This window comes from Falco biarmicus, chromosome 3 (genome assembly GCF_023638135.1).
Source record: "Falco biarmicus isolate bFalBia1 chromosome 3, bFalBia1.pri, whole genome shotgun sequence".
Lineage (NCBI taxonomy): Eukaryota > Metazoa > Chordata > Aves > Falconiformes > Falconidae > Falco > Falco biarmicus.
The window spans coordinates 13,514,538-13,530,343 of record NC_079290.1 but is presented as its reverse complement, the minus strand read 5'-3'; the positions used below and the strand labels follow the sequence as shown (position 1 = coordinate 13,530,343).

General features: G+C 45.0%; 1 protein-coding gene across 4 annotated transcripts in view; it reads right to left on the bottom strand.

Annotated features, from left to right (window-relative positions):
* The window catches only part of ARHGAP39 (Rho GTPase activating protein 39), a 148,165-nt gene that overhangs the window by 95,525 nt on the left and 36,834 nt on the right, over positions 1–15,806 (bottom strand). For 3 of the 4 annotated variants that reach the window (XM_056331238.1, XM_056331241.1, XM_056331240.1), the window contains exon 1: positions 2,935–3,109. The exons of the other annotated variant lie outside the window; for it this stretch is intronic. In XM_056331238.1, coding sequence (XP_056187213.1) covers positions 2,935–2,975 — 41 coding nt within the window. In that variant the 5' untranslated portion in view covers positions 2,976–3,109. Of the gene's footprint in view, positions 1–2,934; positions 3,110–15,806 lie in introns of those variants that run through there. 4 annotated transcript variants of the gene reach the window in all.

The window sequence follows — 15,806 nt, the reverse complement described above, 5'->3', positions numbered from 1 at the left end:
ACAGAAGAGAAATCACTTCTCTAGGTCCCCAGGTCCTGCCACCACCAGCAGCACTTTACCGCATAATCTAGGTCCAGTTTGTTCCCTTCATTATTTACCAGTTGCCTTCGATCCTCCCAGAATTAAAACAATAGCAGATCAACTTTCCTGTCTCTGCCAGAATCGGAGGTCAACATGACACATACATTCATGCTATATGACCTCACAGTGCCACTAAATCTTTATCAATAGTTTTCTACCAGCCAACGCATTGTTTTTCCCCAAACACCAGGTTGCCAGGACAGTTACCTGGATCTTGCTGTTTACCCTTTTAATAGGTTGGCACAATATTAGCTTTTATTTAGACTGTCTGGTTTTGTTCAGTTTCCAAGACTCACTGAAAAATGATGGTCTGAAGAGCTCACTGAAGCTTGGTCTGAAGGTTGGACCAGATGATCTTTTAAGATCCCTTCTAACCTGGGATATTCTATGATTCTATTTGCCATAAATGATCCAATTTCTTAAAAATGCAGCTAAACTTTGCCCTCTGTCTCCATTTTCCAAACAGTACTAGGTTAAATTACATTAGAAGGCAGCTGAGCTCCTCTGCATTTTCTGTATTACCGACAAGTATATCCCTTGCATCGAATAATAGGCCCGTAGCGTGGTTAAGAGCAAGTTTTGTACACACTGGCTAACCACAAAGCTAACTTCTCAGCACTCATTTCTCCCTCTGTCATTTTGTCTCCTGAGTCAGCATCTAATTGATAATTCTGCCCTATCATTTTTCCCTTCTTCCTGATCACTGCATTTACCACCATAATTACTATAGCTATTTTCCTTCTACGTTGACTGTTTTTAACTGTTGCAGCCTTCTCTTTTAAAGCTTTAAACCCATTTTTCTGTTGGAACTGTTGTAGTCACCCAACTGAAAACAAACCTGCTGCCAGTTGGGCTTGTTCACTGAATACCTGAGCAGCTCTCCATCACCTGCACCCTAGCAACTACTCGTTAACTGATCAGTTCCTGCATCATTATTCATCCAGAGGAGTCTTACAGGATTCCCAGGGACTAACAGGGTAATTTAGCTATAATTTAGATATTCTAAGGATAGGGAGATGCCTTCAGCACATTCTTGGGGATATGGCTAGAATAAGTGTCTTCTGAGGCACCACATCTCATTTAAGGCAGCAATCTACCAGAGAAGCAAATGCTCTGTTAGGACACTTGTCTGTATGTAGAGGCCAACTGCTGCATGCAGTCAGATCAACCAACCCCCTTTTTCAACAACTGCTACAAGTCTTCTGAAATTTGCTACTGCAATTAAAGCAGCAACTGCTATCCCCAGGGGAACGACAGAGGTGATTTAAACTCATTTGGCAAAACCAGCTAATAAAGTTGCAACCTACTCTTGAAAGTGGTTAGGTTTATTTTTGCTTGTTTGTTTGTTTTTAAAGGAGGAGGTTGGGGGATACACTTCCTCCCCCAACAAACTTTGGTCCTTGTCGCTTGCTGTCTCCCATGCTTAGCTCAGCAGGCAGTTCCTAAACTCCCACTGGGGAATAGGGGCGGAGGCAGCATTTTTCTGCTCCCCAGCCTCACCCATGGGGCTAATTGATATTCCTTAAGCACCGCACCCCTAATTACAATAGACTCAGTGAGTGCAAAAGTGCTTTGGTCTCAAAAGTTTGACTTGTATTTCTCCTTTGAATTTACATGCCGCAGAATACCGATTAAGTCCATGTTTTTAATTACTGCATCAAACCTCTTGATTAGAGTACAAAAAAAACATCGACTCTGAAATTAGAGCACAAAAAGCTCATTCCTCTAGTCCTGCAGCAGCGCAGTTCACCAAGAAGAAAACATTTTGATCCAAAGCAAAGGATTTCATGTCCCAGACAGCGACACACACTCAGCCCCACAGTGAAAGAGCTTGGATATGAGATGAAAGCTCGCCTTATTCGAATAAATCGGGATAGGGCAGACTTAGCAGTGCTAGGGAGGACCTGGGGCAGCTCTCAATGTTGCAGGCTGCAATCAAATAGCTGGCCAGAACTGTATAGCCCTTTTCAGAAGATCACGTGTGATGGGCTTACACAGTGCAATGCCTCCAGGACCATCCCATGCGCCCCACGCTTGCACAGACCGTGGCCCTTGACCGCATCCGCTGTCTGCATAGGACATGGGACAGGAACAGAGCCTGCAGTGTTTCTTGAAGCCCTCTGGAGTGCTTCCATGCAGTCACAGCAAGTGAGGATGGAAAAGAGCAATAAAGGGCAAGGCTGTCCCCCTGCCAGGGAATGCTTGCTCTCAGCAGTCCTTAACCACTTAAGCTCGCCTTTGCCGTCAATATTTGTTGTGTATACGAGCTGCCCATGTGAGTGCAAGGATTTAATGAGCAAGGCATATGAAGAAGTATTCTGTTCCTTCACTTTAAGCACAAAAGCCCAAACTGTAAACCTAATAAAAATAATAACAATAAAAAAAACAACACCATGGAAACCAGATAATCAGCAACAGCAGGTAAACAGGCTCTGCAAGAGTTTAAGTGCGGCAACGAAGCTCAGTCCAGAAACCCATCAGCCTCTGCTGTCAAAACTGCTGACAGATCTCCATCTGCCCAGGCAGAGACTCTGGATGTCCCCTCCCTCCATCATCCCCACTCTCCCCAGGGCTTTACAGCTCTGTTGTTGAGAGCTTCGATGAGGGAAGCCCATGAATTATAGCCTGCTCTTGCTACAAGCAGCATGGCACCAGGCAGCTTTTGGGGCAGCACAAAACCACGAGAAGATGAGTTTCAATGGGACAGTTTATTATCTAAGCTTTCGCTTCCAGAAGCATGACTGAACCCAGTGAAGCAAAAGAAAGTCACATTCACAAAACAAATTCATGTCAAATCTGCTATTAGTGCCATCAGCGATATAAGGCTGTTCTATCTATAAGCCTGATGCCCACCTCCTTCCATAGAGAAGTCTCGTCATCCCCTCATCTGCCATCTCACACCATCCCTCCAGGCTGCTCAGAAGACAAGTCTTCAGGGCGACCTTCTTCCTTTCGGTTGACGACGCATCCACCTGAAGGGTCTAATTTGGGGTGCTTTGCTGAGAGGCTGTGAAAGCAAGTCGTTGCATGCCTCCCTGAGGGCAGTGAGTGGGCAGACTAACTCCAGAGGGCCTGGCAGAGAGCCCTCCCCTTCGAAGCAGTGTGGGTGATGGCACTGCCCTCCCAATCCAGCCTCCCTCAGGGTTTTGCAACAGAAAGAACCACAGAGAAGCTGTTTGCTGGAGCCAGACAGCTCTTTCAGAAGAGCTTAATTAGTTGGGCTCCTAAATACATGATGCTTAGACGGGAAACAAGGGGTTGCTTTTTTTTTTTTCCCCCAGAAAGTTTGCACTCTGCCCATTTCAGAGCCCATTCACAACACGCCTGCTACAAAAACCTGAACAGAGTAATTATAAACAGGAGAAGACTGCCCAGCAGCCACATGAGTTATTTCCCATACACTTACAGAGCCCTGATCTTGATACTTTAAGACAGGGGTCCTCAAACTTTTTACACAGGGGGCCGGTGCGTGGATGAAGTGGCAGGCAGTCATCTGCGGCTGCTTGGTTTCCCCCCCAACCCCTGGCAGGGGGGGGGCAGGGGGGTTCTGTAAATACCGGGGGCCGGATTGAGGACCCTGGGGGGCCGTATCCAGTCCACAGGCTGTAGTTTGAGGACCCCTGCTCTAAGGCAGGTCCTGTTGTCTTAAATCTGCCTTATTTCAGGAAAAAAAAAAAAAAAAAGGAAATTAAAAAAAAAAAGGGAAGCTGACCTCACAGTATATTAGTTTTGAACTTACAGCTGCAGCAGATGGCTTGCAAAGGGGATGAAGAATAGGCTCCGATTATAAAAGGATGAGAGAAAGAGATCTGACATGAGAAGAGGTCCTTCTGCCTAGCCAGACAAGGCAAAACCCCATTTTGCCCAAGCAGCAGCAGTCTGGAGAAGACCTAGATAGCCTCAGAGCCATGGTGTAATCAACACAAGATCTGGGCTTTAAATCCTACATATTTAATATCTCAGGCAAGTAGTCAAGAAATGACACTGTATCATCCATTTTTAATGCTCCATATTCTTCTCCCCGATGTCACCTTCTGCCTAAAAAATTTCCTGAGTAACAATTTATCCTGAGTAGTTTAATATTAAACTAAAATTACAGTAGAGGAGGGATTCTGAGTGTAATGATTCTCCCAGCTAGAAGTACCCATTTCATAAATGAGTTATTTTCTACTGATTGCTTTAGGACTGCTCAAAGAGGCTCTTTTATTCTTTAAAGTCAGAAGCATGCCAGGGTGTCGATACCAGCCTGTCAATCCTACCAGCTACTCTTTAAAACCCACTGCTTTTTTCTCCCCTTCCCATTGAAGGGCATCCTTCCACCCTACCTCACTCCCACTCTGTCCCCATTAGACTGAACAATGACCACCAACCTGCTGTCATTCAAATCGACCTCCTCCTCCTTCTACATTAAAACCTTTTCAACCATTTTAGTAGGACCTGTAGCGACAGGGCAAGGGGTAATGGTTTTGAACTAAAAGAGGGGAGATTCAGACTAGACGCAAGGAAGAAATTTGTTACGCTGAGGGCGGTGAGGCACCGGACCAGGTTGCTCAGGGAGGTGGTTGATGCCCCATCCCTGGACACATTCAAGGCCAGGCTGGACAGGGCTCTGAGCAACCTGACAGTTGAAAATCCATGGGGGGGGTTGGACCCTTGAAGGTCCCTTCCAACCTAAACCATTTGATGATTCTATGATTATCCACACACCGCAATCCCATAAGCTAACTCTGTAAAGAGCAGCAGCTTAGCTCTTCTGAGCTTAAAGTCTGATATCATGGTGAGACCATGGTGATATTCCTGCCTTGCTGTTTTTTCCGCTGTGATCAAGCAAAAAACATCAAAGCCCACAGTGGTAGCAGAACCATTACAACTTTTTGGCTTATTTCCTCCTACGGGAAGCATCAGGTGGCATTTTCAATAGCTTAAAATGCAAGGAGGTGTTTGTCTCATTTTATGCAGCACCAATTGCCCACCCTTCACTTTTCTTGGACTGTGTCCCTGCAGCTTCTCCTACACTGCAGAATTCAGGAATGTGCCATTTACTTTGCCAGGTTTTGCCAAGATTTATTTTAATCTGTCTCTGATTAGGCCAAATGATTTATTATCACTTGAAGACCAGTCTTGAACTAATGCTTGAAACCACTATTGTGCTTCAGTTGTCTTCAACTCACCATGCGACTTGGAGAAAGTCGCTCTGAATAATGTCTCCGTTTTCCAAACCGTACAACTGGGAAACCCCTGACCTACTTGGCAGGAGCATGGAGAGCCTGTGCTCTTTTTTTTTTCTTTCCTCTTTTTAATGATTTAAGACAACCCAAATGTGAGGCACTGGAGATGTGGGAATTCCACAAAGTCATTAACAGAGTACCAGAGGGACAGCTTGAAAGCCAGTTATCAGTAATTTTCCTGTAATCCAAAATCCCTCTATCAATTTGCCAAAAGCCTAATCAAACAAACTTTACATGGTGCTTTGACATTTACCAAATAGAGGTTTGTAGACAAGGAGAAGGGTCCTAAATGAAATGGGCTACTGCAACCAGCAGCAAAGGCAGGATGAATATTTACTAGCCAACATGATGCAAATGTAGAGGAAAGAGCCTGCCTTTTCAGAATGAGATCACAGATCCTGAATTTAAAATCATGCCGGGAAATGCATATGGAGCCTCATGCCGCTCCTCTCATCATGGGCTTCCATATCCCAACTAGCTGAAATGTCCAGACACCTTCAAGTGCAATAAATACAGATTCTACCTTTATGGAGCTCCCATGAAAAGTGCACAAGCACAGTAGTCTGCCCCAAGGTAAGAAAAAGATAGACCTGGAGGCTGTCCCTTTTTAGTCCTTCCTAAACCACTGAAGGGAAGCAAGGGGGAAAAAAAGGGTAGGATAGGATAGGGTAGTTTCAGTTGGAAGGGACCTACAATGCTCATCTCATCCAAAGAAATCCCAACAAAAGAGTAGCAGTGAATTTGTGCAAAGTGAAGCCTGTTCCTACCAGAATGATGTAGGACTTCCCGAAGGTCTTCTGCTTTTATCAAAAGCAGAGCTAAGCCTGCTCACTTACTGCATCAAGATTTAGTTTTGCTCCATCTCAGCTGCCACCGAAGGCCGTGGCCGAGGCTTGCAGCATGCTATCTCTACCTCTCCCCCTTGTCCCACACACCGGATGCTTGAGCCTTTGGCCAGTTGTGTGAAAAGGCTTCTCTCCCTTTGAAAAAAGGGCTGTTTGTTCCCACATAGCGATGACATTCGGCTTCAGGGCTGCACCCTCTCCGCAGGGACCCGGGCAGACAAAGGCTGAGCCAAGGCTCCCAGCTCATCGCCGGTGCCCACGTAATGATGTTACAGACTGACCTTGTTCTGGAGAATGGCAGCAAGTTCATGCACTCGTGACTTGGAAAGTTCACTGCACTGAACATCTGCCTGATGTACACCAACACTTTCAGGGGGGAAAAACCAACAAACAAGTAGGAGGATTTCAGGCATCCAGCTCCAACTCGTGTTCAACCTCCTTCATCCTTCTAGAAAACAGGAAAGCTCTGGGGACAAGGAGTCTCACCACAGGTTTGTCAACACCTACTGCAATGGATTTCATCCTGTACTGGTACCTACTAATTGCTGAAGAGTAATGGGCACATTAAAGTTCATTTGGAGAAAGCTTTACTGTCTGAGCTTTGCTCAGAAGAGGTTCTGCATTAGTTTGCCACAGTTTATTCATCTGTAAAATTACAATATCCCCTATGGCATAGAAGACCATGAGAGTCATAAAACCCTCTAGCTGAAGGTCAGAAAAATGGTCCAGAGTCTCTCTGTGCTGAAGACTATCTATGAGCTGAAACAAGGAGCATCACAGCTGAGGGACAAAGCCTTCACTGATGAACAAAGCCAAAGCCAGGCTGTCCGGATTCACCGGCCCTCTCAGAAAGGTCAACCGTCATCTGATTTTTCCTATCCTGCCTCATTCCACTCAACGCTACATCCTCTACAGTGAAGCTGGGATGGAACTCCCACCCTGACATCAACCCCTACCAGCCTGGGGTGGCTTGAACCAACAAGGGCAGGGAGGATTTGGGCAAAGACACGGAGTTGTGAATTGGCCATCAATGAGCTGAGACTCAGGCACCCCTTCCTTCCTGGAAAACGTTTAAAGCAAAGTAAAGCAATGTCTCAGAGATTACCAGCTCCTAGCTGTGACAAGGTCCAGGTGACAGGTGACTATGTGGTGCCTCTTAACGCCCTTGCACAAACATCCATTCAACAGCCTCTCCACCCTTCTTCATGGGGTCTGGTAGGACATCCAAGACATTGTAGGGAAGCAGATGGCTCCTGCTCTGAAGAACTTACAGCTTGAATAGAGAGGGTCAAGAAAGCGGAGATAAGCTAAGCCAAATAATTAACACATTTGTAGCTGTTGTGTCTTCTGGGATGCTTGCCTTGGTAAATCTACCTGGTAGAGTCCACTCACCTTCACAGGGCCTGGAATGAGTCAGTGTCCACCCAGTGCTCTGGTGAATTGGACAGCTGAAGGATCATAAAATCATAGAATCGTTTGGGTTGGAAGGGACCTTAAAGATTGTCTAGTTCCACACCCCTGCCACGGGCAGGAACACCTTCCACTAGACCAGGTTGCTCAAAGCCCCATCCTCCTATATTATTATGGTAGGAACAGGCTTCACTTTGCACAAATTCACAGCTACTCTTTAGTTGGGAATTATTTGGACAAGATGATCATTGTAGGTCCCTTCCAACTGAAAATATCCTATCCTACCTGTTTTTTCCCCTTGCTTCCCTTCAGTGGTTTAAGAAAGACCAAAACCAAAAACCTCCCAGGCTACAACTTTGAACACATCCAGCCTGGGCTTGAACACTTCCAGGGATGGGGCATCTACAGCTGCTCTGCCACTCTGCAGATGGAAGAGGACCAGTGACTGGGCCACTGACCAGCAGTGGAGTTTTGGCAAGTTGGGCACATGCTGCCTTCCAGGTCCCTGACCCACTCCTAGCCCTGCTAGCACTGCTGCTGCCTTACTTACCTTTACATGTCCCTCATCAGCTTACAGCACAGCCACCAGAACAACAGTATGGGCCAGAACCCCAGAACCCCCACAAGTAAATACGTTGTTCTTTGAGGGATTTTTTTGGTTTTTAATAAAGACATTTTCCAAGCAACATTCTACAATCTTAAATTCAGCTGACAAATTCAAAACTCCCTGACATCTCTGTAATTAGCTGCAGACAGCTGACTTACAGTTCGACAAACACTGCTATATTTGCTCTGAACGGCTGCGTTCTGCATTGCTATTCAGTGTTACTCATTTTGAAGTACCATCTTTCACCCTGGAACCTAAAGCCATGCAGACACCAAAAAGATGCACTGTGCAAGATGGGGTCAGCACTTTGCAATTTCCTGGTCTTTTATTTCAGCTCTCCAACACACACAAGTGAGAGACAACAGGATCCAAATCTTACCCTAACCATTTACCATTCTCAAGCCAAGGACTGCATTGCATGCTTAGTTTACTGGAGAAAACTATCTTCTCAGTAGGAATTTGATTACAAGTAGGCAAATTCTCCAGGGAGAAGAGCAGACTCCTGTTTAAGCACCTCTGTTTATCCCCATGCACAATGCCTCCCCGCTCAGCAGGCAGCGATGCACTGATCACCCTCTCCCTTCTCATTCACAATTAAGAGGTATTGCATCACAGATACAACCTATTTGCATGCCAAAGCTATATCTCACTATTATAGCTGTATGCAATTAGTAACTGGCCCTGATCTCTTTTTTTACAGATAACCAGGATGGGATTACTTCTTCACCCTCCTCCATGTCAATATCACAGTGTCAGCAAAGGGAGGGATGTGGTGGGCTCATAGAATCATAGAATGGTTTGGGTTAGAAGGGACCTTTGAAAGTCATCTAGTCCAACCCTCTGCTGTGGGCAGGGACACCTCTTGCTAGACCAGGTTGCTCCCAGCCTTGTCCAGCCTGGCCTTGAGCACTTCCAGTGATGAGACATCTACCACCATTCTGTGCAACGTGGTCCAGTGCCTCACCCTAACAAATGTCTTCCTGATGTCCCCTCTAAGTCTCCCCTCTTTCAGCTTAAAACCATCAGCTCTTGTCCTGTCGCCCCAGGCCCTGCTAAAAAGCCCGTCCCCACCTTCCTACAGCCCCTGTAGGCACTGAGTGGCTGCAGCCAGGTCTCCCCGCAGCCTCCTCTGCTCCAGGCTGAGCCCCCCCAGCTCTCCCAGCCTTTCTCCGCAGCAGAGGGCTTCCAGCCCTCGGACCAGCTCCGTGTCCCTCCCCCGGCCCCGCTCCAGCAGGTCCCTGCCTGGCTTGTGCTGGGGACCCCCGAGCTGGGCGCAATGCTCCGGGGGGGTCTCCCCAGAGCGGAGCAGAGGGGCAGAATCCCCTCCCTCGCCCTGCCGGCCATGCTGCTTTGGATGCGAATGCTCTGCCCTACCACCTGGATGACAGCAGATAGACAGAAGCTAGACCTCTGTCCACCCAGGATATATCACTAGCGAATCGAACGCTGGTCATTTCAGTGCTTGGTATAACATGCAGAAGTGACATGAGACCAAGAACAGCAATAAATCAAAAGTCCAGTGTTTTATTTCTATCAATACTTACTAAGTGTTCAGGGTAATGATGCCAACCTACTTAACTGTGGACTAAAATATTTAAGCACAGCTGAGTCTGCACCTGAATCCTCATGACCTTCGTCCCATCTATCCATTCATTTAGGTCACTTAAAAGTATTTAATACCTCTGCTTGATTACCAGAGAAGATACTTGCTGCATAACCTATGCTTTCAAATCCAATGCACGGACCATGGATTTGGGTCAGATATGCCAAACTTCCCTCAGCTCTCCAGGTACAGCCATTACCCACCTGGCCAGCAGCCATGCGCTTAACTTGCATTTTCTTCCCATAGGCTCCTACTAGAAAAGTCCACCAGAAATCATAGATTAACAGGAAAAAAAGAAAACAACAAAAACCAGACAAACTATTTGATATGAGAGGCACTGGGTATCATTGTTGAGATTCCCCCCACTTGCCAAATTTCAGCTACAAAAGAAGGGACTTGCTGGTGGCACAGGTTTTCCCAGTCCAACTATGCCACTCAGACTTGGTAGATCAAGGAAAAGGTCATAACTGCTTCTAAAACCTTTATAAAAAAAATTTAATGAAAGCAATTAACATTCTCAGGAATATTCAAAGATCCACTCCATTTTTTGAGATAATTTTTTTTTCCGCCTGAAATATTCTACAGACCATGAGTTCTACTAACAACTTCAGCGCCCGTAAATCAACACACATTAAAGAGATTTTGTTTCTAAACCAGTTTATGTCCTTGGTGTAGCATGTTCGGACCCAACCATTAAAAAAAGTAAGAGCTGTTCTGAACAGCTTCTTTCCTTTTACATAATATTTACAGTGCAGGACTGGAAGTGGGAGAGGTCAGAAAGCACTCGGCCACCCGAACGGAGAAGATTTTGTTCATGCCATTTACATGATGTACTTTAGATTTTGGTGGTTGTAGACTATCTTTCCCTGCAGATATTCTGAGAAAAAAAATGTATTCACAGATGGCACAGCCCTTGAGGAAAACAATCTTTTATTAACACCCATAACAGCATCAGTGAGTGTATCTTAAGTTTTATGATGCAAAAATGCATCATACTCTAATACCACAGGCGTTAGGCTCTCCATGGCAGAATTTACCAGTTCCATAATTTTATTGCCAATTTAGCGACAGGAATTAAATGCATACTGCATGCTAAGCACAGAAAGACAAAGAGTTGAAAGAAATCAGGAACCCAAAGAATAGCCAAGTACTAGGTCTGGGGAACCCCAAGCTTTTTCTGCTTGACCTTCCTGCAGCAGAGCAAGCCCTGCTCAGCTCAGTGTTATCAAACTATAATTATATATATATATATATATAGGCATGTTCTCCATACAGTGGTGCAAATACATGTGGTGCTTTTTTTTCTGGATTTGCTGTTTCTAGAGCCTAAGGAAGCCCCAGCTTCATTGGATGATACAAAGAGGGAGGAAACAGCACCAGCCACGCTCCTGGCACACAGCCTACACAATTTGGCTTCCTAGTGGTACATGACAGCATCTATTGTAGAATAGCTACACTGACATTCAGTTTAATATTGAGGTGAGATGGTCCCCTCTGGATCAACAAAGCCAGCAAGCATCTCAGACACCAGGCTAGCCAAGCAAGCAGGAGATTTCCTAAAGAAGGACCATTCCTGGCAAAACTAGGTGCTTTGGGTTGACCTCAGCGTTCAAAGAAAACAACTGGAAACCAAGACACTGACCTGCTAAAAGCAGGAAAATCTCCTTAGTGGCACTTCTGAACACACACCTCCAGTTGCGAGAGCCAGCTGCAAATTTCAACAAGTCCTGATGCTATCGGGGATTCAAATATCTACAGAGGGTTTGTGTTATCCTAATTTCTTTCTCTGACTTTGGTCAGGCAGGGCAATTACAGGTACCTTACAAACACCTAATCCTTAAATGAACTCGACTCCAGTTTTAGTTTCCTGCAGCGTCTGGCGGGTGCCTCTCAAAGAACACTCCCTGCTATGGCAATCAGTGGAGTAGCCGGTTGTATCACATTGTGCCAGCAATGCAGGGATGTAGACAAGCACTCAGTAAAAAAAATAATAAAAAAAAATTGATGCCATCAAGCTATCAACTGCTCAACACTATCTGAAGCCAGGAATATAAAATGGAAGCATCGGTGCACGATCTCACCCCTTGTGCAGGCAGGTGATTATCAAACCCAAAGCTGCCAGACAGGAACCAGTTCCTGGTTCCAGTCTTAATGAAGAGGCAGGGAGGGCTAAAGCAACCCCATGCCATTTTCTAGTGGCTCAGCAGGTCATTACTAGTCCAAGTACATAAGTGTGGCAGTTTCAGCCCTGCAGTAAGCCACAGACTTGTTTTGATGTGATAAATCCCTTGAAAAAAAGAAAAATACAGCTTTGGCTGGGAACTAATTTTTGATAAGAATCAGCGTGGGAACTGGAAGCTCCAGTAACAACTAGTTGAAGTCTATTTATACAAGACATCCATGCCAGAGTTCTATAGGAGAACTGACATTTGAAAGCATGCACTGAGAAAATCTTCACTCGTACGCTCATTTCAGTAAATGAAGATTTGGGTAATACAGTTTCAGTGTTTCATGAATCTCTGTCTAGATACTCTTATCTCATACTTTTTGTCATGCCATGTTTTTATCACTTAACTATGGCTTTCAGATTACAGCGATCTCTGCGATGGTGAGGCTAGCATCCAATTATTTGGCAACAGGATGAGTTTTGCAGCCAAGTCCCGGTCTCACACTGTGTGTCCCTTCAAGGCTTTACCATGGGCTTGGGTGAACTCCAGGCACTCACTACTTCATTTCCACATCTGTAAAGCAACAACATCCTCCCTCCAATCACCCTTTAGACATGGGCTCAGGCTGGAAACACAGCTGATGAGGCCTTTCAAATTAAAACCAAAGGCAGAATATGAATTAGCAGGAGCTGAAAGTCAGAAGCCTCGTAGCAGGCTGGATTTGCTGTTTAGGAGACAGAAAACCAGCAAGGTAGAGCATAAATATCATTGACTCAGTTGGTTAGGTGCAGATTTGTAGGTTGACTGTTAAGAAGGAAAAGCAGGTTTGAATTTCTACACAAAATAGTCGGGAGCTTGCTTCCAAAACTTGATTTTGCTGTGACCATTGAAATGGAGCGAGAAATCCTCAACACCTCTCCAGCCAGCACATGCAGGACTATAGCCTTTAAGCTTGTGCCTATGTTCTCAACTCTAATCATGGTTTTATCCTCCTGCATCTTTAACACCACAGGGACCACCTCCATTCCCAGCACTTGCCATCTCTAGCCACACATCTGCCCCACACAGGGTGCCCTCGCTGCTGTCCTATGCACTACCACAGAGCTTTCTGAAATGAGAAAAGCCACTCAAACTCCATCCAGTTGGACCAGTCACAAAAATTGCTTCAAGAAGAGTCTTTGGCTTTAGAGAACTGCCTTCTGCTTTGATTAGGCTTCCTCTGCCCACACTAATCCCCTTCTCCCATCATTTCTTCTTCTTTCTGGTAGATTCACCAAGCCAAGCATCCCAGAGAACACAGTAACTACAACTGTGTTGTTAATTTTGCTTGGTTTATCTCTGCTTTTCTGACCCTCTCTATTCAAGCCATAGCTTCTTCAGAGCAGGAGCCATCTACTGCCCTACAGAGTCTTAGATGGGCTACACCGAGCTCCACATCCAGACACATACAACACCGACACAGTTAACAGCAACTACCTGCCACTGCAGCTCTTTCAATGTTATGAATAATAATTCAGATAATTCCTGAGGCAGACAATAATATTCCAGTTCTACCACCTGCAGCTCCACAGTGTATTTCATCAGTAACTCAAAATATCACCTGCCTTTGAGCCAATTACTTTATTGTCAGTGTTAACTTCATGTCCCTGCTTAGAGCTGAGCATGCTTCAGGAGAATACTCAAACGGGCTCTTCAGTGCTAATTTTTTCCCTTTTAGAAGCAGATCATCTCAAATTAAGATACTGGATCAGATGAAACAAAGTCATCCACTAAAGAGTTGAGAGAGCTGGGCGTGTTCAGCCTGGAGAAGAGAAGGCTCCAGGGAAACCTTGCTGCAGCTTTTCAATACTTAAGGGGGGCTTACAAGAAAGATGGGGACAGATTTTTTTAGTAGGGTCTGTATTGATAGGACAAGGGAGAATGGTTTTAAATTAAAAGAGGGTAGAATCAGACTAGATAGAAGGAAGAAATTTGCTACGCTGAGTGTGGTAAAGCACTGGACCAAGTTACCCAGAGAGGTGGTCAATGGCCCATCCTTGGAAACATTCGAGGCCAGGTTGGACAGGGCTCAGAGCAACCTGGTGTGGTGGAAGGTGTTCCTGCTCATGGCAGCGGGCTCAGGCTAGATGGCCTTCGAACGTCCCTTCCAACCCAAACCCCATGAGTCCATATGTGACCCTCGGTACCTGGAATCTTTTGGGAATCCCTGGAATTCAGCAGTAGCTTTCAAGTGTAATTACTAAGCGCACCATAGCTGGTCTGGAGATAGATCTCTACCATTCAGATTTCTGAAAGCCAGCACGGGACAAGGTTTCCAGCAGTTAACTCACAAGACCAAGAAGGCTGAAGGCAGCAGTGGGACACAGGTGTGAGCAGGCTGCAGAAAGCAGCGATTCCCCAACAGACCATGCTTTCCAGAAGTGCCAACATACCCAAGAAAACATTAAACAGCCCTATACTTTGGGAACAAATGCTCCCTTAGAACCACTTTTCTACTTAGAAGATGACAGCAGCCCAGGTTAGAGATGTTAGCTACAGAGGGCTTTCAGTTTGGATGCCACGGCTGAGCTTTCATACCATCCATAAGGGTGTGACACTACTGAAAAGATGTGTTGCTGGATCAATCATCTATATGAAGAAACTTATTAACTTCAAAGGTGATAAGTAACCACCACAACCACTGTTTCTGAATATATTTTGATTCTTTTCTACTGAAAAGTGAACAGAAAAACTACCTTCTATGACACAAGCATAGTGGGTCCACACAAAAATTGACTGATCTCCATCTGAATTTTAGGTATTTTTGACAAAAGCTCTACACCATCATAAGTCAATTTCAGCTACTAATGATTCATCTGGTTATCCGGTAGCTATGTCTTTGATGTTCTGTTATTCCCTATAAGCCTCACCACTCTTCTTCTGAGAAGCCATAACTTTTTGATCAACAAATATACCAGCAGCGAGATCACATGCTTCTGGGCACAGAAGCACCCTCAGGTCTAAAATAAAGAGTTGAATCTTTAAAGCCAAAAATACATTGAAAGTCCTAAATAATTTCAGCCATCTCCAGTATCAGGTAGGTGCTGGAAAAAAATAATAAAGTGCTTCAGATTCCTACTCTATATTTAGGGTTTTAAAATTCAAGATCCTGTTTTAGGCATATTTTGATTTGATCCCATCCTGAGCCATGCACACCACCTGAAATACTGTGCACACACACATCTGGGTCTAAACCAAGCTGTATATACACATTATTCTTCTCAGCCCCTCAAACCGCCATCCCAAGCACCAAGATCCAGGGTCCCCAACACGTTTTATTAGCTGTATTCGTAGTTCTCCTAAGCGAGGCTGTATCAAGCAGCTACGTTGTACAAATTGCTGTTTATTTCTCTGTTGAGTTATGAATTCATAAACGCTTTTTCCACCCTACCCCAATGCTGTGAATGGCAAGGGAACGCCAAGGAATTAACAGGAAATAGGGTTTGGATCCAATAATAAACCTCAAATAATCAAATTAATTACGCACCAACATTTATTGTGAACTTAAAATTACCCTACACATTCCTAAGCAATTGCTATCTCAATGCTGCAGCATCTTAAACCTTGCAAGAGGAAAATAAGCTCTCTGCAGCGCTATGCTTTTCATCCTGCTGCCTCTCCCTCACCTCCCTTTGCAGGTGTTTACCATTTTATTTATGACAATCCATTCTCTGTATGTGCCCAGCACTGAGCAAGGACCTCCAGCCTCTCAGTATAGCCAATTAGGTGGTATCCAGGTCTTAAAAAAAGTTCCATGACTCTGAAAACAGCACAGGATTGATTTTTTTTTTTTTTAAATGAGGGTGGGTTTGGTTTTTTTCATTT